The sequence below is a fragment of the Magallana gigas genome, chromosome 6, assembly GCF_963853765.1.
Source record: "Magallana gigas chromosome 6, xbMagGiga1.1, whole genome shotgun sequence".
NCBI classification, from domain to species: domain Eukaryota; kingdom Metazoa; phylum Mollusca; class Bivalvia; order Ostreida; family Ostreidae; genus Magallana; species Magallana gigas.
Genome location: NC_088858.1, coordinates 10197122 through 10223273, shown reverse-complemented (window position 1 = coordinate 10223273; position 26152 = coordinate 10197122). Strand labels below are relative to the sequence as shown.

The following is a 26152-nucleotide window of genomic DNA, read 5'->3' as shown; positions in this document are numbered from 1 at the left end:
ATTGGATTTTTAAATAAAAATGTATACAATAAACTATATATCACAAAGGTCCCCTAAAAATCAAGAAACGATCACCATTCTTCAAAATTAATATGAAATGAACATATGTAAAAAAGGAAGGAGAGACTCGAAGTTGCTTCAAAAAGGCGGTTTCTTTTTTTAGACATAATTTCTGACATTGCATGCACTTTCCTTCCCCGTTCAAGTGCACGTTCATGAGCATTTTCGGGCCTTATTTGTGATTAACTCAGGAACTAGTCGCAGATCAGTAGCTCGACGGGAAAATTTGAGTTGGCATGACGTAGACATATTTTTTTCAGACCGAGAGCTTCAGACCTGGAAGTAATAGGGGACTTTCCTCATTGTGTCAACAATGGTCGCTGTCTAATTCTCTAAGAGGATAGGCATATTTATAGAAGGTCAATGCTGCCTTATTATATAGCATAAAACAATAGATACTGTACGTAATGTAATACGGTGTGAATATATCTTAATTTACAATTAAGCATCTCTTTATAACGTGGTATCATATCCCATTAGATGAAGTAAACATAACCAACTCTAAATACACTTTTCTTGCTAATTTCAATATATATTTTCAGATTTTTTGTTTTGGAATAAAACGGAGATTTTCAATGCTTTTGTTTGCTATTTCGTGACAGAACAAACTGTACATTATTAATGGAACTCGTTTGTTAAATTATGATATAGGCGCTTGACGATACAATATTTGTTATCCGCTGTTTATGGGTAGATAATTTCCTGTACAGTACTACAATAATAAATAATGTAACTATCACTATAATACGAGAATTAATCTACCTATAAAAGTAATTGCTTTGTTGCCAAGTGCTTGAGAAAAACAGGTACTTGGTAACAGGGGAACTTGCTTCTGTCATTAAAGTTTATCCCATGTATAATAAACCGGTATTTCATAAGATTAAATTTTATACATGTAGCAGAAACAAGTACCAGTGATATGTAGCTATTTAGTAAAAAACTGTTCAATTTCAATAACGTTATAAGTTTAGTGAAGTCAAATCTAGCGAATACAAAACTGAAAGTGTTCTTCCATGTCTACAAAAACTAATTTCTTGTGATGTTTGCTTCTTGTAATAATAATAATGACAACAAAATAGTTATCAAAAACAGATTCCATTTAATAACAAAGCATAACATATACACCGACATATCACTCAATCATTTAGCCAATAACACATTTATATAATCTCTGGAGTGAAAAAATGCAATTTCTCTTACAGACACACATCTTCCAACATTATATTCTGATCGCATGTATATTTTTACACAATTAACAATTATTCAATAAAAACACCCAAGTAATTACAATTAAGAATCTCTATTAATTAAAAATTCTGTAAAATATATAATAAATTATTGATATACCACAAAATCCTTACGTGTAAAATTAAGTACAGTCATACAGTATGGCATTTGATATTTAAGACAATGATGAATAACAAAGTCTTTATGAAGAAATTTTCATTATGCATTTAACTAAGAAGAAAGAAATATATGTATTTTATTTATCATTATCATCATCTCTGAATTTGAGGAATGCTGTTCACAAACTAGTAAACCAAGAATTCAGTGCCTGTTATTGTATTCCACACTTTTCTGAAAAAGAAAATAAGTATCTTATGAAAAGAAGATCTAAATGAGTATTTAAACAGTAAAACTAATACTTAAAATTTCCTTGCTCTATTTCAATAATTATCAAATTGGACATGCCATAGTGAGGAAATGGAGTGAAGTTGACATATTATTGTGTGATGTAACTTCATAAAATCAACAGTTAATACAGAGTGTGTGATGATACATAAGAGGTATTTAATTAAATCAAACTACAAATGTTAGATTCAAACACATAACATGGGTTTACTATTCAGACCTATAATTACTATGTAAAAGGCAAAATATAATAAAAACAGTACCTGTGTATAGGTACTTTTTCTCATTTTCTTCTTCCTTGGCAGATGTGTCTTCCGTCTGAAGATTTTGAACATCCAGAAACATCTTGATCTTCTCTGCCTCATCCATCCAGCTGCGTGACAATTTACCGATCAAATCCTTACGATGACCAGGTTTCTCCTCTGTAATTTGTATATTCAATATTCATGTATCATGAATTGTATTGGTCTTGAACTGTTTTGAAATGTTAGCGCTAAAATCAAATGATATATTACAGTGCATGCATATTCATCATTCAAATATACTAGTACGTCTATAATATTACAAACCTTTTACTGTATGATCTATATCTTGGATTAAAAACATCTTTATATCCAAGTATTCAAAAGATATGGTAAATAACAACACCATACCTTTCAGAAACTTTATAAAAGTTGAAAGGGCTAGCTCATAGTGCTTCAAAGCTTGTTCGTAGTCTTCTTGTGAGTTCTGAAACCAAATAAACATTGTTCAGTGGTTTCATAACCTTTTACATGAAGTACTTTGTTACTAAGGATAAAAAAAAACTATATACTAGCATGTACCTCAGTATCTGCTGCCCTTATAAGTGTCACAGCAGCTGTCAACTCCTCATTGTCTTTACAAAGTTCGGCTGAAAAAAAAACCCCAAAAAACTAAACCAAGCGGCAAGCCATCACAACTGAATTACATAGGATAAGGGAGCTAACTCTTCCTGCCAATTTCAGAAAGACTTACTTAGTTCCTCCATTGGGTCTTCTGAGATGGTACGTTTGACCCCATTAACAGGGGGTGGGGGTCTCTTTGGTTTCATCAGCTTCTTCAGCTCCTCTGCTCTGTTCATGTAGTCCTTGACCTTGGCTCTTATGGCCTCTTTTTTCCTTTCATCTTTTTCATCTGACATATTATAAAAGATCAGACCACTACTCATATTTCATAGATAAACTATTTTCAAAGACAAGTGGTTGACTTTAAAAAACATTTGTTTCTGTATGTAGATAATTTTCTGTCCTATAATACAATTATCATCATAGTATATACAGGAAACTTATAACATGAGACAGATAAAACCAAATGAATATAAAGTTTCATTTCATGAAAGTTTTCTTTGGTTCTAATGTGAAAAAGTCTGTTATAAATCAGTTATTAACATTAATAACAATGCTTCTTATAAATGATATATCTTTTTCTCTATTTGTATTATTGGCACATGTGTTCACAGGGTGACTTACAATGAATAGCCGGCATAAAGTGTCCTAGAGAATCACAATAAAGTTTGATGGCTTCTTTATACTCTCCATTCTGGTCCTTTTTGACAGCATTAGCGACAATATTTACCTGTAAAAATACATATCATTAATGTAGTAATATCACATTTACATATCTACAATGTACGTATTATCATATTTCAGTCTCTCCGTCTTTAAAAAAAAAAAAAACTTTACATTCTATTCTAAACATCTCAGACTGACAATATCCTCGGACTGAGGATATTGTCTGTGTGAGGTGTTTAAAATGTTAAGTGTGGACTTCAGTATACACTAAGAATACTCACGGCTTTACTTAAACTTTCATTGGAAGCACAGTGTTCTAAATCTACAAATGGGTGATTAAAAAACTCATCAAAAGTTATCCTCTCATCTGGATCCCGCCTAAGCAGCCTCAAGATTAGGTCACGGCAGTTTTCAGATACATTAACTCCATATGGTATCTGCAAATTTAAGATCACTAAAATATTTTCATTTATAGAAATCCATATAAAAATAAGACAAAAAAGATTTTAATCTTATCTTTGGTATTAATAGGTAAATTAATATTTCAAAAAACTAACAATTTCATTTTTTATAACAATCACAACATTTAATACATGTACTCAAAAATCAAATAACTATTCATGAGAAAAATACATGTCTCCTTTCCAGAATTCAATTACATGAATGTGTGTTTCTGAAGAAATATATATGTATACTTGCCTCAACAGGTTTTGAATCCCATATTTTATTTTCTAGTTCTTTAAATGTTCTTGAAGCAAAGGGTGCTCTCCCAAACAAGCATTCTGTATTAAGTGCATAAAACAATACAAGTATTTTATGAAATGCCAATACTGATATAAACTATGTGTTTGTTAAAAACAGTTGTCTCTAAAAGTGGTGATAACTCAAAACTATTCTTCTAAAATAAAATCATTCATATGATCATTTTACTGAAGATACCATACATACTAATCCTAATTTTATCTCTATGCATGAAGAATTGTTGAATTACCATGAACTGTTATAAGCTTTCCAAAATTGATATGGCGGTAATGATTTTTTGTTTCTAATAAACTACAGAAAACAGTCTTGTAGCATTCTATATGGAGCACTGTTTAGTAAGAATGATTATAATGCAATAACCCAAAATGTCATAACATAGATCTATTTCATATTTGCAAAAATCTTGTTAAGATACCAATACAAACCATAGATTATTACACCAATGGACCAGAGATCTACACGAGAGTCATAAGTTCCTTTACAAATGATTTCTGGGGCCATATATAGGGGAGACCCTCTCATAGCATGTAGCTCATCTCCTTTGAACAAGTGCTTAGAAAATCCAAAATCTGTGAAAGTAAAGTAAATATGTGCAAATTCAATTATTTATTCAATTTCTAATTTTATGAATTTTATTTAAACACACCCAATTATGTCCATTTTACCTGCAATTTTGAGGGTTGGGTTGTACTCAGAAGTTAACAAAATGTTTTGAGGCTTCAGATCCATGTGAGCTATGTTAAATTCACGTAGGTACCTCATGGCTTTTGCTGGAAGTGGCAAAATACATATCAAAATCTGAAAATTATCTACATACATAAACATAAAACATACTCTAATACAATTAATTTTAATAAATCAATATACATGTAGTCCTATACTGATAGCTACATGTAATACATATCTTACGTTAAGTTTGTTGGTACTCTCATCTCATAAATCTAACTATAAATTTGCATTTACCTATCTGCTGTAAAAACCTTTTGAGGATATTTTCTGGAAGAGTCCTTTTTGAGCGGATGAAGTTTGACAAATCACCGCCACTACAGTACTCCATGATAAGGTATATGTACTGGTCATCCCACTGTAAAATTGAAAAGGAAACAAAAGCCATCATTTCTCAGATGATTGTCACAGTATTCTATGCAAGTTGTAATCAAAATGGAAAAAGTCATATTTATGGTTTTACTGTGCTACTACTTTTTATTTAAATTCAGTACCTGAAAATCCTCAAGTCTGACAATGTTTTCATGGTTTAATTTCTTAAGAAGTTCAATCTCTGTTAACAGATTTTCAGTGGATGCCTTATTCAAGGAACTTTTTAAAACACATTTGATGGCAACCACTTGTCTGCTTCCACTCTGAAATATATATTGAAGCTCCAACAATTCCAGGGTTGTCTCTAAGACCCGGGAGGCGGGGAATTCCACCGCCTATAATGCCTTAATTATCCGGCTATTATTGCATTTCAAACACATTGTAGCTATAAGGAAGACCCCCAAACCCCCTGCTACTTTTTCATTTCCTCCTTCTACTTAAATTTTTAGTGACAACCCTGCAATTCCAAATAATACACAGAACATGATTTGGAATTGTATATTTCATATAAAAGTGCATGCTTATGTGCAACTTTACGTAATGAAATATACAATAAACATCATACCTATAGCATAATTTTTTAAAAAAAAACTGTCTAATAATGTTACAGAACAGCTGCAGTAGAGAGGTACAAAGATATATTGGACGCTAACTTTTTTCAAAAACGATATCGAATACAAAAATTAAGATCCATTTTATTCGCGTAAATTATAGATATATATATATCACTGATGTGAATATTTTGGCGTATTTAACGAGATTGGATTCTATCAGGGTCACCGTTTTAGCAGACGGATATGTCATTATCATATGATGATACTTTCACTTTGATGAAATCATGAGAATATGAAAACACTTGCACCTTTCTGTACGCTTTATACACAACAGCATACGTTCCGCTTCCCAATTTTTCTGTAAAAACAAAACCAGAAAGCTTTGGAACTATGACGGCCACACTTTTTGCTGTTGACGGTCTTCCCGAAGTTGGTCGAGACATTTCGCTGTCATTTTTCTACCTCCTTTTCGTAAAGATCAAACTTCACAACATCCGGTTATTTGTAAATATATGGAACTACGGTAGGGACACCACAAGATGCAGTTGCATTCTGAAGAAAAAGATTACATTAAAAATAGAATTCAAACTAACATGCTTGTCTCTTATTATGTCAATGAATTGATTTTATAAACAATCAATTTGTAATTAAAGAAAAGAAATATACTGAGTAGCATTTATGAAAACCAACGATTGCAATTCCTGGCTTCCGTATTAAAATGGAGGTACTCGTTTAGCGGTAACCAGGGAAAGTTGTTTACAAAGGAAACGGGTCACTTGCCACTTGGCGATACTATGACACGGCTTTTTATCGACACCATGATGTAAATAGTGACTTTATCTGAATTGTAAGGGTGTTTGGTGCGCCAAAAGATCCTCATTTATTGCAGGGTAAAATATCTTGATCCTCGTTGCCCCAGCCACTGTTTATTTAAATCACCGTCGAGTTAAAGTTCCCTCAATAAGTTTTATCTTCTGTTGTTTGGGTTTTCTTGGTTTGTATGAATTGTTATTCATCGCAGAAGGCAAACAATGTTGAAAGATTTACAGATATTTGAATAGATATGCGTATGTTTGAGAGGTCTACTGAATTACCTTTTATGTTGAGTGAACTTCGTTATATTTCATTGATGACAGATATTTTCTATTGTGATTTCGTCTACTCATTCTTATTCTATTCAACTTGATTAATGCAACTCTAACAACAGGGACAAGAATATATTTAATTTTACAGAGTCATAATAAAAAATAACAATTAAATTAAATCAAAGTTAAAATGTTCCCTTTTAATGATATATAAGTTAATTAATTCATAATTTCCAAATAAATAGATAAAAAGAGGAGTTAAATATGCCTGCACCTCCCCGGAAAAAGACAGTAGTCTGCTACATTTGTGGTAGAGAGTTTGGTTCCCAGTCTTTGTCAATACATGAGCCACAATGTCTGAAAAAATGGAAAGCCGAGAATGACAAGCTACCTAAATCCCAGAGGAGGAAGACGCCTGTTAGACCGCAGATTTTACCATCTATTGAAGGAGGTGGTGCGGATAATGGTAAATTGCTGTGACAGCTAGTGAACACAATACGGAATTTCATGTCACCTCAACACAGTTTACCTATTAGTTTTTCAATTTCCCATTTTTTCCATTAATCAATTCAGTTGATCAATCATCATGCACCTAAGTTCAGTTTCACAAAATGGATTTAATTTAATTGTCACATTCTACCATATCATGGTAATATTCCACGGACTTGTACACACTTCTTAAATGATATTTTATTTAAACTCAATTCACTGTAATTAAGTGTGATTAATAGAGTTTGCAAACAAATCTTTTATCTTCAATAGAATTATTAGTATCTCTCTTATCATACATTTATCAGATCATCGACTTTATTGATACAAGCATGTACATGTATTAACTATTTGCTTAAATATGGATTTTACCGTGTTTTTTCAAACATTAATTTTATACGGTATTGATGATGAGATAATTAATTACAATTACACTTTTAAATTGACAAGCAGTCACACCAAATAAAGTACATGTGTATGTTTTCTGTACACAGAAAGATTCAATGAAGCTGCTTGGCAAAGTGCCCAAGCACAGTTAGTGCCATGTGAAAATTGTGGCCGGACATTTGCACCTGATAGACTACAAATCCACCAAAGAGGATGCAAACCAGGTAGGGTGGGGCTCTTTAAAAAATGACATGTGTATGCAAGTCTATTGGTGTATGTATATACCTGGTAGTTTAGGGCTTTAAATTCCAAATACTAGTCAAGCATTTAAAATTTTACCTGAGAAAGCTTTCAATTCGATTATTTGTACATTTTATGTGTATGCTTTAATGGTGAAAAATAAGGAATATTAAGTAAGTGCTGTGTAATGAATGGTTGTTATTGACACAGGTAAACCTATGCAACCATTGAAGGCTGGCACAGGAGGAACTAGTGACAAAGGGGACAGACCAAGGACAACAACTATCACAGATCCCAAGGTGGTGAAAAGTGAAAACGCGATAGGAGACAAAACTGTCAGGGTAGAGAAACAAGCAGAAGCTACACCTGGCTTAGAAAAAGAGGGGACATTCACTACATCCAAAAAGGACCCTCCAATGTCAAAGGCTCCACCTAACCCGGGTTTTGTTTTGTGCTATATTTGTGGGAGGAAATTTGGAACTAAGTCCATTGATATACATGAACCACAGTGTTTAGAAAAATGGAGGAAAGAAAATGCTCAATTACCAAAAGGTCAACGTAGAAAGACTCCAGTTAAACCTGAGATTGTTGGGGGTGGATCTAATAATATTGAAGCCATGAATGAGGCAGCATGGCAGAGTGCCCAGTCTCAGCTTCTGCCATGCGATGGATGTGGACGGACATTTGCCCCCGATAGATTAGCAGTGCATCAAAGGGCTTGTAAGGCCCCTGGAGGTGCAAAAGGTAAAACACCTGCTGCTACATCTACAGGTAGGAGCTCCCAGTCCAGTGCAACTGGAGGAGCAAGTCCTACACCCAAAAAATCAAGTGCTCCAGCCCAGCCACAGTTTGTTTTATGTTATATCTGTGGGCGAAAGTTTGGCTCAAAGTCAGTTGCAATTCATGAACCTCAATGTCTTGAGAAATGGAAGATAGAAAATAGTAAGCTTCCAAAAGGTCAGAGACGACCTGAGCCTAAGAAACCAGAGGTGTTACAGTCAGGTGGGAAGTATGATGTAGAGGCTATGAATGAGGCTGCGTGGCAGAGCGCTCAGGCTCAGCTGATACCATGTGATGGTTGTGGCAGAACATTTGCTCCAGACAGACTTGCTGTTCATCAGCGGAGTTGTAAGGGGACTGGCAAAGGTCAGTATTTATTTTTGCTGTTGAGTTTTTGAATTTATAAGTCTTCGAACAATAAATTTGTGTATAATATATTTGATATCCAGTCTCATTTCTTTTATTAAAATTTCTTTACTTTTATTCAAAATTAGGTGCTGGACCCACAAATAAACCTGGTGGAACAAACCCTGGTGTTTCACCTGCTGCTTCAACAGGACCAGCTGGTTCAACAGGGAAAGGGGATCCCAAGGGCGGTCCAAGAACAGTGGTGTGTTACATCTGTGGAAGGGAGTTTGGTTCAAAGTCCATCTCCATACATGAACCCCAATGTCTGGAAAAATGGAAGAATGAGAACAACAAGCTTCCAAAGGAAAGAAGGCGACCCATTCCCAAGAAGCCAGAGGCTGGACAACCACTGACAAGGTACCATTTCAGATCTTATTCTGTTAACAGCATTGAGTTGTCTTTCTTTTGATGTGCTGTCACAAATGATTCATTGCATGTAGGAACATGTTTTCAAAATAAATGATTTGTAAAACCAAGAAATTAAATTATAAATGGTATATCCCTATTTAATCATATTTAAGTTAAGGTAATTAATATGTTTCATATATTTGTACTTTCTGTTAGGAGTAACTAGTTAGAAATACATAAAGAATCTAAGACTTTAATGGACTGAAATCCTACATACATAAACAATGATTTGATACACCTGAATATTTTTTAGAGATCAGATGAATGAACTGGCTTGGGAAAATGCCAAAAGTCAGTTGATTCCATGTGAAAACTGTGGTCGAACCTTTGCCCCGGACAGACTAGATGTCCACCAGAGGGCGTGTAAACCCAAGCCCGGCCAAGGTCCTTCAAAAGCTGCTGCTGCTGAACCATCGAAGGTAAATCTTAGCTCTCACTTCATAAACATTGTGCATTTCTTCGATTTCTTAGTATTATCATTCTTCAAAAGTCTTGTTGAGCGAACTTCATGAATTAACATTGTCTCTTAATTTATTTTAATTTTTCATATTGTAAAGTTCTCATAATTGCCAAAACTTTAACATGACATTTATGCTTGCTTTCAGATTTAATCATTTTTTGTGATTTGATAATTAAGTTAATTTACATTTGTTTGCATGATTCATTGTGGAGAATTAATGTTTCTTAATGCATGTGCATGATGTTTTGTGTAAATATTTACCATATTTCCTCTGTATGTATACATAGCATTCTTGGAACTTTCCATTTGGAATTCTTATTGAACATCTTTAATTATATCAGAAATAAAGTAAAGGAGATTTTCTCCAGAAATTTTTTCCACAAACAACTAAAGAATATTTGAATTTGCCGGGGGGGGGGGGGGGGGGGGGGTCCTGGGCATATTTTTAGTAATTTTACTATGTAAATATAAGAAAGTTTAATTTTATGGGAGATTGGGGTCAACCGTCTGACCCTCCTCCCTAAATAGATCTGCACATGAATGTTGTGTGAATATCATACATGATGGGAATAATATGGTAATTATTTGCATTCATTTTGTTAACACGTACTTCATGCGATGTTCAGCACAATTCCAAAAATTAAGACAAGTATTTCTGCATTTGTCTTATTGTCACAATCCAGGCAGAAAACCCAGAATCATCAGTAGCGAACCCATTTCCAAATCGCCCAGTACCTTGTCACAAGTGTGGTAAAAGATTCCGCCAAGATCGAATTGATCTGCACCAGAAAGTGTGCAATCTTTTACTGAAAGCTGACAAGGCTGATAAGGTATCTCAGGGATGAGGACGGAGGCTAAAAGAGGTAAAGTGTGTCTGTGTGCTCGTCTGTATCTGCTAACAGACACACTTAACTCTCCCTCTGTCCACTAACCACAGCAGTCTAGTCTTCTCTCTATTATTGCCATAGTGATTCCTTCTTCAGTTCACTTCTGCAAAAAGAAAAATCAAAAATTCCTCTTACAATTTTTTTATGGATTTGGCAAAGCTAGGGTTTTTTTTTTTGTTTCCGACCAATGCTTTTGAATCTTCAATACAAAGCTTTTTCCCACCCTAGTACATCCCCCTTTAGAGAACCTATCCACAGAAAACCAGTATATACTACAAAAGCAAAGAAGAGGGAAGGATTGTTCTGTTCATAATGTGGTTCCGATATAGAAAGGTCTCCTTGAATTTTCAGCCTCCTCCCGTGATTAAACGGCCTCCAACCATGGTGTGCTATATCTGTGGTCGAGAGTTTGGTTCAAAATCTATCTCAATCCATGAACCCCAGTGTTTAGAAAAGTGGAAAATAGAAAACAACAAGCTACCCAAATCACAACGAAGACCCGAACCGATCAAACCTGAAGTTAGAAAAATCGGAGGTTTGTTAGTTTCATAAAATTAAATGTATGAAAGGATGCATAGTGCTAATACTTACAATCTTTCTACCACATGTTCATGATTAAGAAGAGATCTGTAGTGGTTGAAAATGCTAGCACAATTTCTTTCACATTTGTGTCTTTGAGTGTATCCTATACTTTTGAGACAGATGCAGTGGTACATTTTGTTGTGTTTCTATATTTGAAGTGTATTACCAACTCACTATTCATAGTCTGTTCGTAATTCGATTGCACTATGAATTGATTTAGTTTTAAAATAACCTGTTATGGTTCCCATGATTGATTCAATGCATTATATACAAATATTTTTTTAAGAGTTTGATTTTCAGAAATTCGTCATTTTCCATTTATTTAAAAGAAATTTATCTATGATTATTGATTTTGTTATTGATTAATCAATGAATAGAAGTCTGTAATAACTTAATATTTCTTTTATATAAAACAATATAAAATGAGCTTGTTACAATCATTGCAGACAAGTGACATTTGAAGTTTATTATGTATTAAGTGTACGTCTTTGTTATTTATTTGTTAGCACTGGCAACGTGGTTGTACAGATTATCTGGTGCAAAAAGATTAATATCTCATTAAACTCACCCCCACAGCAGTCAGTATATGTTTAATTAAAAGCAATTAACAGTACCATATTCTTGAATTGTAGCCAAGGGAACCTATGACATAGATGCCATGAATGACGCTGCCTATGAGAGTGCTAAGGCCCAGCTATTGAAGTGTGAAAATTGTGGACGTACTTTTGCCCCTGACAGGCTTCCAGTTCATCAGAGAAGCTGTAAACCTAAACCTCCCAAGGAGTAACAGAAATGAAGCTACCTCTAACATAGACCCAATATTGGAAATAGTATACATGTACTATGAACCAACTTTTATTTGTAATACTTTATTTTTGCGATTTATTAGTCTGAGAGATAAACTGGTAAATGGCAACTTATTTTTGCCATCATTTTTGCCTTATATCCACACTCAAATGTTGTTTTAAAATAAACCCATACTGCAACGACTGGTTTGTAAGTACATATGTATAGAAATATTCATGATAATAAGGCTCTTGCAAACCTCACAAAAATTTCTTGAATGCAAATGAGAGTTGGTTCTATTATATAATTCTGATATAACTTTTTTTTTCCTAAGAGTCTTGCAATTTAGAGAGTAATTAAATTGCGGCAATAGCTTAAGGTCAAATTAAAGCTAACATTTTTATTCTAGATTATTCTGATGTGTGAAGTTTTATAGTTAGATTTGTGTTACTTGTTTATAAATTTGCCACAGATTGATAGCAGTTCACATTATTGAGTGATTTCTCTTCATCCAAATAGAATTTACCATCAAGCATGAAAATTTATTGTTTATTCTATATTAATCACTTGATGAATTAATTATCTTTTAAACACTTGAACCATTCAGAAGTCATTTAATAGTTTGTCAAAACGAAATTTAGAAGAAGGACAGTATACAATTTATTATTTTTTTTCTCATTTCATGATAAGTAATCTGAGGCAGTGCATGTTTGCATACTTCATGATGAAGTTGTCACAGACTGACATATCTTGCAAGTTACTGTTAAAATTATTTTACTTCAATTGACTGACTTTACGTAGTAAGCAATGATAATTTTTTAAATATTGTTACATGACTTGTTTTTATAATTGTGAACTCTAAATGTTTGATTCTCATATTGTTTGAAGTAACTTCATCCTAGTATATTTAGCTGACCACCAACAATTCATGCTCAGATCACTTGATATATTATGACATATATCTGCATGTTTACCAAATATCTTGTTGACAATTGGATATAGAACTACTGAGTTATATTTTCTTACTCTCCAATTTACTTGCCTTGTATCTGTGATAGTTGAAGTTATTATTTATGTATTTTATAAATATTGGCATATTTGATTCAAATTACTTAAGCTGTTGTGTGCCCATTAAAAGTTTTGCAAACACGTTAAAACGGTTTATTTAATTCAATTTGTATTTTTACTATAAAATAAACATTTTTTACTATATTTTAATGTATCTATTAATCTATATACTGATATTTATATTTTAATTCCGTCCAGTTGTTTTTAGTCTTTTGATCTATCAGATATTGCCACTTATCTAGTCCATTTTCTGATGTCAGACTGTGCATGTTGTTGGTAAAATGTTCACTTTAACTATTTCAATGTGTCCATCAGGAGTTTCCTTTCTTATTTTGTTCTGATATGGCAGAGAAAGAAATGAAAATGCTTTCATTTCCATGAAAACATGCCAAAAGTTTTTTTTCTATATTTTTGAATATCTTATCATGATTATATTATTACCTACGTAAGGGGGTATTTTGTTATTTATGAAATTTGTTTTTAAAAGCGTATTGAAGATGTCTCATTGTACCAATCCTTTCATATTATCATATATTAGATTCAATAGTTAGGCACTAATGAAGGCATTTAAAGAGCACACATGTGTCTGTCAGGATAGGCATTTAAAGATTTTCTTTAATTTATGTTTTTATTTATTTATTTTATTGATGTTTTTTAATGTTCTGAGAGGGTTGTTGTTTTAATTATCTTATTTGCAAAGTTCTTGTTAATAAATCTTTTTTCTTATTGAGTAACCTCGTACTGAACACCTACACAGTTATAAACACTCCTCTTACAAAATAAGAGATATATTTAAACAATCGTTCCCCCAATAAACTTTTCAAATTTTTCTGCAAACGATAACATTTTGGCCAACTTTACAAAACGAATTTTTGAATAAAGGGAATATTTTTTAAAGTTTCGTTTTTCAAGAAAAATGTCGCACAACGAGATAAAATTTGAATTAAGTTGTTAAGAAAATTAGTTCAAATTGATTTCTTTCTTAATTAACCTTTTTCTTGAACACGAATTCTCAAACTTTGCCATCCAGGTTCTAAAACACCAAAAAGTCTATAATTTGCATTAAATAAGATCTTTAATGAAATAGAAAACAATTTACACCATGTCAAAATATTAGAATGGACGCTAAATTAGTTATCTGAAAACGTACCACCAAAGAAGCTACTTGTATGTTAATTTCTACTGCGAACTGATTAGTTTCCAGAATGATTAAACCAAGATCTAACAGAAAACTCTCGAATTCTTCGTGAAAAATATGCATTCAGATTTTTGGGGAGATGATTTTGATCAACTCTCCGATGCAGTTACTCTGGCCAACCGAAGTGAAACAGTGTTTGGACCCAAGCACAAATCATCGCCGCTGACAAGACTAAGTTCTTGAAAATATTAGAAAAAAATTCGATGTAATGTATGCCTGAAGCATTGTTTTTCAAGGAAACTTATCTATAAACACTTTGAAAATAGTCATTTTTAGAGTGTCATGTATTCCTACGCCAGAGTTAAAATAGTCTCGTTTAACCAGACGGCTGTCTCCGTAAATCTGCGTCAAGCAGAGAGGGGGCTCTCGGATATAAACGGAGACAGCCGAGCGTCTAGTTGTTCGATATCAATAGTGCTACGTAGCCTTATTGCTTTTTATTTCATTTGATATTAAAAAAACTCTGTAGTGTGTGTGTGTAGTGTGTGTGTGTGTGTATATATATATATATATATATATATATATATATATATATATATATATATAAACTTCTGCTTAACTCGTTATTTTAAATGAATCGATTTTACTCAAATAAAATTTTGCTATAACATTATCAAACGATTCATCTTTAAAGCGGTAGACATCAAACCCAATGCATGGTTTAACGACCGCAAGTTTAAGAGTAACGAACTTGAATTAAATAGCGTTAAGGTCAAGATCTAGTAAATGAAAGGTGCCTACAGGTTTATGAAATTCAAGATATGAATTCTTTCAATGATGCTTCATAATAATAGCTTTGTTTAGGGGGTACCGGGGCTTAAATTTTTGGTAAACACAATGAAAAATCATGTTTTAAACATCCATTTTCTTTGAAATATGAAGGATAAAAGTAATAAATCTCGGGGTTTTGTCCATTTTTTTTTACTAATGAAATATATCTAAAATGCCTACAATCTCTCCAAAAACGGCATTAAACAAGCTCTTGACCTCCTCTTTAAAATAATGTCAAAATGAATAATATTTAAGCGTTGAATCATTATTTTTTTTTAAAGATATAGTCTCATTACTGCAGCGGTGTGTGCATACAAATTGAGTAACGCGCGCTAACTTCTTGCCTTGTCTGCAAATGTGATTTATACGTCGAAATTTCTGTTTTATCCTAAGGGTAACTTCAAACTAATGGAAGAGCCACTTTTAAAACAGCTACGAGCGCGAACTTTGATTCTCGCTTGTGACGTTGCATTTTACAGCGTTCAACGTTTGTGACGTCATAATAAAACTAGTCATTCTAACCATTGAATACCCTGTGTGTGTAACGGTCTTATAACTGCAGTGTCTTTTCACACACTTTAAATGCAAACAATATTTGGAATGTAAATAAATATGTACCGGGATTACTTTTCCCGTGATTGAATATAGAATGTCAAAACATTTTGTTATTTTATGTCAATGAAAGATCAGTCAGTCGTCTTTTAGACAAATTAATAGTTTAAGTCAAGAATACTTAGGCTAAAATTTATTTAGCAAAATAATACTGAATGTTTTTATATTTATTACAAAAGCCGGAATGGTGTTAAAAACATGTATTTTTGATATTAAAACAATGATCTTGCTTGTCATCCTTGTGCATATATAAGATATGATATTGGATATTTTTCTGAAATACTTTCATTATATTATTTATTTCAATGATTAACCAAATTATGTAATGTCGTCATATGTAATATTGATCACAAATCGGCAATGATCACATGTACCACTCCAAGGAATGCGGGAGAGCGGTTCATTTACTTTTAAGTTAAAACAGAACGTCTGACATGTAATGGCAATCTTTTAACAAACAAAGAGATTTTACCGGCATCTATATGAAAATGTCCAATCATGTAACAGTTACATGCAAGAAAAAACTTCCATATGGATATGTATATAGAAGATTTCTTAGAACTTCTTAGAAGATTTGATCACGTACCAACAAGTTCATACCCCGGTGAACTTTTTAACATTGCTGTTTATTACTTATATTTACGTTTGAGAATGGCAAACCGTTCAGAATCATTAATATAACGGTGTTTTTACGTTTACACATTGCAAGCGAAAAACGCGTGCGGTTATCATTGTGACGTCATGAAAACGTTCATATAGAATTGAACGTTTTCGCTTCTCTATCGGTTCATATAAGGAAGCATATTTGCAATATAGCATTGAATCATGATTTTTTGAAGTATGCACTCTCATAACTGCAGCGGTGTGTGCATACAAATTGATCATGATTTAATGCTTATATTTACATTTTTTAACTTTTTACCTTGTCTGCAAATGTGATTCTTACCTTAAAATTCCTTTCTTATCCTAAGGATAAATTAATATTAATGGAAGAGCCACAGTAACAGCCACTAGCGTGAACTTTGATTTTCGCTTGTGACGTTGCAGTTTACAGCATTCAACGTTTGTGACGTCATAATAAAACTCGTCAATTTGACCTTTGACTACTTGTTGCATTTAGAGGCATTTAAAGATCACAGAATTTAATGGAAAAACACAGTAGAATGTAAATATATAACAATAAATTTATTTCTTCATAATGTTATAAATGCAAAAGGATTAAATAAATGCAAGATCTTGAACTTGGAAAGCATTTTTTTTTTGGTACAGCATGATTATATATGAATTCACTACATTGAAATCTGGCGTTTCATTATCCGAAACCCAAAAGAATTTATAAGTTGTATAAAATAAGATTTTCAACAAATAGAAAAGTTGCAGAACAGCTCATATCTTGTCCAAATCTCGGAATGAACGCTACGAAGCATTAGTTATCTGTAAATAGAGAAGCTACTTGTATATCAATTTTTACGGTGAACTCATAGACTACCAGAATAATATAGATGTAAAGCAATATATATCTAGCAGGAAACATTTATCATTTCCATTTCTTTGTGAAAAATGATGTATCTTTAATTAACAATTTATGAAATGGCCATACTGCCTTTTATTTTTTTCGGTTATTGTTAATTTTTTTGTATTTTTTTTTTACAATTTGATTCTTGATTATACATAACTAAATAGTAATATCCGAAACAGGAAACGAGGCACTCTTATATTTCTAAACTGTTTTCTGAAATGTATCATTAAACTTACAGAAATACAATTCTTTCATAGTCATGGGTAGTCATAAGATTAAAAAAAAACTGTCTTGTTTTTCTGGAAGCACTACTTCATTTCTCTAATACATTGTCAATCCAGATTTTAATTGGTTTGGGCCACTAGGGTAAATCATATTCACCCTATTAGGCGATGCATCAGAATTCATAGCATTCGTTGCCCTCTTCCAGATTTGAGGTAGGAGCTCCCAGTCCAGTGCAACTGGAGGAGCAAGTCCTACACCCAAAAAATCAAGTGCTCCAGCCCAGCCACAGTTTGTTTTATGTTATATCTGTGGGCGAAAGTTTGGCTCAAAGTCAGTTGCAATCCATGAACCTCAATGTCTTGAGAAATGGAAGATAGAAAATAGTAAGCTTCCAAAAGGTCAGAGACGGCCTGAGCCTAAGAAACCAGAGGTGTTACAGTCAGGTGGGAAGTATGATGTAGAGGCTATGAATGAGGCTGCGTGGCAGAGCGCTCAGGCTCAGCTGATACCATGTGATGGTTGTGGTAGAACATTTGCTCCAGACAGACTTGCTGTTCATCAGCGGAGTTGTAAGGGGACTGGCAAAGGTCAGTATTTATTTTTGCTGTTGAGTTTTTGAATTTAGTCTTCGAACAATAAATTTGTGTACAATATATTTGATATCCAGTCTCATTTCTTTTATTAAAATTTCTTTACTTTTATTCAAAATTAGGTGCTGGACCCACAAATAAACCTGGTGGAACAAACCCTGGTGTTTCACCTGCTGCTTCAACAGGACCAGCTGGCTCAACAGGGAAAGGGGATCCCAAGGGCGGTCCAAGAACAGTGGTGTGTTACATCTGTGGAAGGGAGTTTGGTTCAAAGTCCATCTCCATACATGAACCCCAGTGTCTGGAAAAATGGAAGAATGGGAACAACAAGCTTCCAAAGGAAAGAAGGCGACCCATTCCCAAGAAGCCAGAGGCTGGACAACCACTGACAAGGTACCATTTCAGATCTCATTCTGTTAACAGCATTGAGTTGTCTTTCTTTTGATGTGCTGTCACAAATGATTCATTGCATGTAGGAACATGTTTTCAAAATAAATGATTTGTAAAACCAAGAAATTAAATTATAAATGGTATTATCCCTATTTAATCATATTTAAGTTAAGATAATTAATATGTTTCATATATTTGTACTTTCTGTTAGGAGTAACTAGTTTATAGAAATACATAAACAATCTAAGACTTTAATGGACTGAAATCCTACATACATAAACAATGATTTGATACACCTGAATAATTTTTAGAGATCAGATGAATGAACTGGCTTGGGAAAATGCCAAAAGTCAGTTGATTCCATGTGAAAACTGTGGCCGAACCTTTGCCCCGGACAGACTAGATGTCCACCAGAGGGCGTGTAAACCCAAGCCCGGCCAAGGTCCTTCAAAAGCTGCTGCTGCTGAACCATCGAAGGTAAATCTTAGCTCTCACTTCATAAACAATGTGCATTTCTTCAATTTCTTAGTATTATCATTCTTCAAAATTCTTGTTGAGCGAACTTCATGAATTAACATTGTCTCTTAATTTATTTTAATTTTTCATATTGTAAAGTTCTCATAATTGCCAAAACTTAATTTAACATGACATTTATGCTTGCTTTCAGATTTAATCATTTTTTGTGATTTGATAATAGTTAATTTACATTTGTTTGCATGATTCATTGTGGAGAATTAATGTGTCTTAATGTGCATGATGTTTTGTGTAAATATTTACCATATTTCCTCTGTATGTATACATAGCATTCTTGGAACTTTCCATTTGGAATTCTTATTGAACATCTTTAATTATATCAGAAATAAAGTAAAGGAGATTTTCTCCAGAAATTTTTTCCACAAATAACTAAAGAATACTAGTATTTGAATTTGCCGGGGGGGGGGGGGGGGGGTCCTGGGCATATTTTTAGTAATTTTACTATGTAAATATAAGAAAGTTTAATTTTATGGGAGATTGGGGTCAACCGTCTGACCCTCCTCCCTAAATAGATCTGCACATGAATGTTGTGTGAATATCATACATGATGGGAATAATATGGTAATTATCTGCATTCATTTTGTTAACACGTACTTCATGCAATGTTCAGCACAATTCCAAGAATTAAGACAAGTATTTCTGCATTTGTCTTATTGTAACAATCCAGGCAGAAAACCCAGAATCATCAGTAGCGAACCCATTTCCAAATCGCCCAGTACCTTGTCACAAGTGTGGTAAAAGATTCCGCCAAGATCGAATTGATCTGCACCAGAAAGTGTGCAATCTTTTACTGAAAGCTGACAAGGCTGATAAGGTATCTCAGGGATGAGGACGGAGGCTAAAAGAGGTAAAGTGTGTCTGTGTGCTCGTCTGTATCTGCTAACAGACACACTTAACTCTCCCTCTGTCCACTAACCACAGCAGTCTAGTCTTCTCTCTATTATTGCCATAGTGATTCCTTCTTCAGTTCACTTCTGCAAAAAGAAAAATCAAAAATTCCTCTTACAATTTTTTTATGGATTTGGCAAAGCTAGGGGTTTTTTTTTTGTTTCCGACCAATGCTTTTGAATCTTCAATACAAAGCTTTTTCCCACCCTAGTACATCCCCCTTTAGAGAACCTTATATCCACAGAAAACCAGTTTATCCTACAAAAGCAAAGAAGAGGGAAGGATTGTTCAGTTCATAATGTGGTTCCGATATAGAAAGGTCTCCTTGAATTTTCAGCCTCCTCCCGTGATTAAACGGCCTCCAACCATGGTGTGCTATATCTGTGGTCGAGAGTTTGGTTCAAAATCTATCTCAATCCATGAACCCCAGTGTCTAGAAAAGTGGAAAATAGAAAACAACAAGCTACCCAAATCACAACGAAGACCCGAACCGATCAAACCTGAAGTTAGAAAAATCGGAGGTTTGTTAGTTTCATAAAATTAAATGTATGAAAGGATGCATAGTGCTAATACTTACAATCTTTCTACCACATGTTCATGATTAAGAAGAGATCTGTAGTGGTTGAAAATGCTAGCACAATTTCTTTCACATTTGTGTCTTTGAGTGTATCCTATACTTTTGTGACAGATGCAGTGGTACATTTTGTTGTGTTTCTATATTTGAAGTGTATTACCAACTCACTATTCATAGTCTGTTCGTAATTCGATTGCACTATGAATTGATTTAGTTTTAAAATAACCTGTTATGGTTCCCATGATTGATTCAATGCATTACAAATATTTTTTTAAGAGTTTGATTTTCAGAAATTCGTCATTTTCCATTTATTTAAAAGAAATTTATCTATGATTATTGATTTTGTTATTGGTTTATCAATGAATAGAAGTCTGTAATAACTTAATATTTCTTTTATATAAAACGAGCTTGTTACAATCATTGCAGACAAGTGACATTTGAAGTTTATTATGTATTAAGTGTACGTCTTTGTTATTTATTTGTTAGCACTGGCAACGTGGTTGTACAGATTATCTGGTGCAAAAAGATTAATATCTCATTAAACTCACCCCCACAGCAGTCAGTATATGTTTAATTAAAAGCAATTAACAGTACCATATTCTTGAATTGTAGCCAAGGGAACCTATGACATAGATGCCATGAATGACGCTGCCTATGAGAGTGCTAAGGCCCAGCTATTGAAGTGTGAGAATTGTGGACGTACTTTTGCCCCTGACAGGCTTCCAGTTCATCAGAGAAGCTGTAAACCTAAACCTCCCAAGGAGTAACAGAAATGAAGCTACCTCTAACATAGACCCAATATTGGAAATAGTATACATGTACTATGAACCAACTTTTATTTGTAATACTTTATTTTTGCGATTTATTAGTCTGAGAGATAAACTGGTTAATGACAACTTATTTTTGTCATCATTTTTGCCTTATCCACACTCAAATGCTGTTTTAAAATAAACCCATACTGCAACGACTGGTTTGTAAGTACATATGTATAGAAATATTCATGATAATAAGGCTCTTGCAAACCTCACAAATATTTCTTGAATGCAAATGAGAGTTGGTTCTATTATATAATTCTGATATAACTTTTTTTTTCCTAAGAGTCTTGCAATATAGAGAGTAATTATATTGCGGCAATAGCTTAAGGTCAAATTAAAGCTAACATTTTTATTTTAGATTATTCTGATGTGTGAAGTTTTATAGTAAGATTTGTGTTACTTGTTTATAAATTTGCCACAGATTGATAGCAGTTCACATTATTGAGTGATTTCTCTTCATCCAAATAGAATTTACCATCAAGCATGAAAATTTATTGTTTATTCTATATTAATCACTTGATGAATTAATTATCTTTTAAACACTTGAACCATTCAGAAGTCATTTAATAGTTTGTCAAAACGAAATTTAGAAGAAGGACAGTATACAATTTATTATTTTTTTTCTCATTTCATGATAAGTAATCTGAGGCAGTGCATGTTTGCATACTTCATGATAAAGTTGTCAGACTGACATATCTTGCAAGTTACTGTTAAAGATATTTTACTTCAATTGACTGACTTTACATAGTAAGCAATGATAATTTTTTAAATATTGTTACATGACTTGTTTTTATAATTGTGAACTCTAAATGTTTGATTCTCATATTGTTTGAAGTAACTTCATCCTAGTATATTTAACTGACCACCAACAATTCATGCTCAGATCACTTGATATATTATGACATATATCTGCATGTTTACCAAATATCTTGTTGACAATTGGATATAGAACTACTGAGTTATATTTTCTTACTCTCCAATTTACTTGCCTTGTATCTGTGATAGTTGAAGTTATTATTTATGTATTTTATAAATATTGGCATATTTGATTCAAATTACTTAAGCTGTTGTGTGCATATTAAATGTTTTGCAAACACGTTAAAGGGGTACACTTAATTTAATTTATATTTTTACTATAAAATACATATTTTTACTATATTTTAATGTATCTATTAATTTTTATACTGATATTTATATTTTAATTCCGTCCAGTTGTTTTCAGTTTTTGATCTATCAGACATTGCCACTTATCTAGTCCATTTTCTGATGTCAGACCATGCATGTTGTTGGTAAAATGTTCACTTTAACTATTTCAATGTGTCCATCAAGAGTTTTTTTTCTTATTTTTTTCTGATATGGCAGAGAAAGAAATGAAAATACTTTCATTTCCATGAAAACATGCCAAAAGTTTTTTTCTATATTTTTGAATATCTTATCATGATTATATTAATTACCTACGTACAGGGGGTATTTTGTTATTTTTGAAATTTGTTTTTAAAAGCGTATTGAAGATGTCTCATTGTACCAATCCTTTCATATCATATATTAGATTCAATAGTTAGGCACTAATGAAGGCATTTAAAGAGCACACGTGTCTGTCGGGATAGGCATTTAAAGATTTTCTTTAATTTATGTTTTTATTTATTTATTTTATTGATGTTTTTTAATGTTCTGAGAGGGTTGTTGTTTTAATTATCTTGTTTGCAAAGTTCTTGTTAATAAATCTTTTTTCTTATTGGGTAACCTCGTACTGAACACCTACACAGTTATAAACACTCCTCTTACAAAATAAGAGATATATTTAAACAATCGTACGTTCCCCCAATAAACTTTTCAAATTTTTTGCAAACGTTAACATTTTGGCCAACTTTACAAAACGAATTTTTGAATAAAGGGAATATTTTTTAAAGTTTCGTTTTTCAAGAAAAATGTCGCACAACGAGATGAAATTTGAATTAAGTTGTTAAGAAAATTACTTCAAATGGATTTCTTTCTTAATGAACCTTTTTCTTGAACACGAATTCTCTGAAAAGCTGAAAGCTCAAGTGAGCTATTCTGATCACATTTTGTCCGTCGTCCGTCCGTCCGTCCGTCTGTCCGTCCGTCTGTCCGTCTGTCCGTCTGTAAACTTTTTACATTTTGAACTTCTTCTCTAAAACCGCTTATCCAATTTCAACCAAATTTGGCACAAAGCATCCTTATGGGAGGGCGAATATAAATTGCAGAAATAAAAGTCCGATCTGTATTCAAAGCGGAGAAAACCTTGAAACTGTAGAAAAAGGGGGTGCATTTTTAAAAATCTTCTTCTCAAGAACTACCGAGTTAATCTTAACGTAATTTAGCATAAATCATCCTTAGGGAAAGGAAAATATAAATTGCAAAAATTATAGGCGATTTCTGTTCCAAATTTGAGATAATTGCGAAAATACTTATAAAGAATGGCTCGTTATTCCATATATCGTAGACTGGCAATTCATTGCGATAGACTGGTCTTATGACAGGCATCGCCAGTCTACCGCATCTCGAAAACGAGGTTCTTTGTTTGAAGCTGGCAGTTTGTTGTGCAACAGTTCACGTGCGAATATAATCTATGAAACATGGAAATAACATTGGTGCCGATTATTGTGAAGTAAATTGAGGTTATATATTTTAACGCATTGTCATTTTCACTTGTGATGTTGGTTTTAGCTTGTTTTCATTTTTTCGTTTCATTTTGCTTTTTAACTTGGGAAACAATCGCCTTGTATTTGGAACATAGACTTCGGTAAATGTTTACCTGCGAAAATTATAAAATTTGATGCATTAACAACGTACTAAAGTGCATTTCCCTCTGTTTTTATTGTTTATTAATTAATTTTCTAATTGTTCCAACAAGGATCAAACAAGTGTGTTGGTGTTAGCTTGTTCGGATTTTCGTTTCGTTTTCAATTTTGACGCTTTTAAACCTGGAAACTATCGTCTACAGGTATTTCGTGACTTTTACGTATCAATTCAAACAGATACTTCGGTAAATCAAACAGTTAACTGTTTACCTGCGCAAATTAAGCAAAATCTGATGTAGGGGTACTGAAATACAATTCCTTCTATCGGTAATTCGGCATTTTCTTTTGCGTAATGGTAGATTAATGCAATAGATTTTGTTGAGATGCTCGACATTTTCTCGAGTTTATTCAGTTTAAATAGAGTTTGATATCGCTGACGGAAATATGTAGGTATATACATGTATATATATATGATTCATTTCGAAAAAATAAATTGTGTTCTTTATTTGTTATAGTGCATGTTTCTTGTGTTTAATTGTTTACAATTTCTTTTTACTAACCATATTTGAGTGTTAAGCTTCGAATTATAAGCAAGATACAAAGATTTGCTCACAATTCTATGTTTGTACACAGATCTTAAAAACTAAAGATTAAAAAAGTAAAAAATTTGTCAATATTTATTAAGAAAATGTTCAAAGTCTGTTCTTCCAGAAACCAACTTTAACAACTTATTGTATTGTAAACTTAATCTTTTTAGCTCACCTGAGGGTGGGGCCACAATGGGGGGGGGGTCGAAGTTTTACATAGGAATATATACAGTATATCTTAAAAAATCTTCTTCTCAGAAACTAATCAGCCAGGAAAGCTGACACTTGTGTGGATGCATCCTCAGGTAGTGTAGATTCATAGTTATGAAAACCATGACCCCCGGGGGTAGGGTGGGGCCACAATGGGGGATCGAAGTTTAACATATGAATATATAGAGTAAATCTTTAAAAATCTTCTTCTCAGAAACTAATCAGCCGGCAAAGCTGAAACTTGTGTGGAAGCATCCTCAGGTAGTGTAGATTCAAAGTTGTGAAAATCATGACCCCAAGGGATAGGTTTGGGCCACAATGGGAGGTCGATGTTTTACATAGGAATAAACAGAGTAAATATTTAAAAATCTTCTTCTCAAAAACTAATCAGCCAGGAAAGCTGAAACTTGTGTGAAAGCATCCTCAGGTTGTGTAGATTCAAGGTTGTGAAAATCATGATCCCCAGGGGTAGGGTGGGGCCACAATGGGGGGTCAAAGTTTAACAAAGGAATATATAGGGTAAATCTTTAAAAATCTTCTCAGAAACTAATCAGCCAGATGATTCTTTATAATTATTAAGACTTTGGCCCCAGGACAATTCTTTGGCCTCACGAGAAGGTTCAGAGTTTGATGTACGTTTATATCCGATATATAAACTATTGTTAAGGATCTTTTTGAGAACTGCAATACTCATCATATGATATGACTATAAAATCATCCTGTCAGAAAGGGGACTAATGATTATAAACATAAGAATATCCAGGGGAAAATGGATTTTATTTATACAGGATCTACATGTATTATTGTACATTGTCCAGATAGTTTGTATTATGACTCCATTAAGCTGATTTTATCATACCTATTGTTCCTCAGGTGAGCGATGTGGCCCATGGGCCTCTTGTTAGACATATTAATAGTTTAAGTCAAGAATACTTAAGCTAAAATTTATTTAGCAAAATAATAATGAATGTTTTTATATTTATTACAAAAGCCGGAATGGTGTTAAAAACATGTATTTTTGATATTAAAACAATGATCTTGCTTGTCATCCTTGTGCAGATATAAGATATGATATTGGATATTTTTTCTGAAATTCTTTCATTATATTATTTATTTCAATGATTAACCAAATTACGGAATGTCGTCATATGTAATATTGATCACAAATCGGCAATGATCACATGTACCACTCCAAGGAATGCGGGAGAGCGGTTCATTTACTTAACAGAACGTCTGACATGTAATGGCAATCTTTTAAC

At 33.1% G+C, this 26152-nt stretch overlaps 2 protein-coding genes across 2 annotated transcripts; one reads left to right on the top strand and one right to left on the bottom strand.

Moving 5' to 3' along the window:
• Nucleotides 1-1139: 1139 nt before the first annotated feature.
• Nucleotides 1140-6143, bottom strand: LOC105319263 (serine/threonine-protein kinase ULK3). Its single transcript, XM_011416724.4, has 13 exons — nucleotides 5947-6143; nucleotides 5207-5347; nucleotides 4950-5070; nucleotides 4652-4756; nucleotides 4412-4555; nucleotides 3924-4006; nucleotides 3506-3661; nucleotides 3183-3288; nucleotides 2689-2847; nucleotides 2517-2584; nucleotides 2346-2421; nucleotides 1956-2114; nucleotides 1140-1638 (listed from the first exon to the last, which is right to left on the bottom strand). Exons 1-13 carry the CDS (start codon nucleotides 6079-6081, stop codon nucleotides 1619-1621), a joined length of 1473 nt encoding a protein of 490 aa, XP_011415026.3. The 5' UTR covers nucleotides 6082-6143; the 3' UTR covers nucleotides 1140-1618.
• A 208-nt stretch (nucleotides 6144-6351) lies between these two features.
• Nucleotides 6352-23072, top strand: LOC105319262 (uncharacterized). The gene is given in 13 exon segments (XM_066087001.1): nucleotides 6352-6528; nucleotides 6969-7189; nucleotides 7707-7823; nucleotides 8050-8985; nucleotides 9114-9384; nucleotides 9689-9854; nucleotides 11134-11317; nucleotides 11997-12194; nucleotides 17756-18130; nucleotides 18256-18526; nucleotides 18835-18985; nucleotides 20283-20466; nucleotides 21132-23072. Coding segments are annotated over 12 exon segments (3210 nt in total). The 5' UTR covers nucleotides 6352-6528; nucleotides 6969-6987; the 3' UTR covers nucleotides 21287-23072.
• The last annotated feature ends 3080 nt before the right edge of the window (nucleotides 23073-26152 follow it).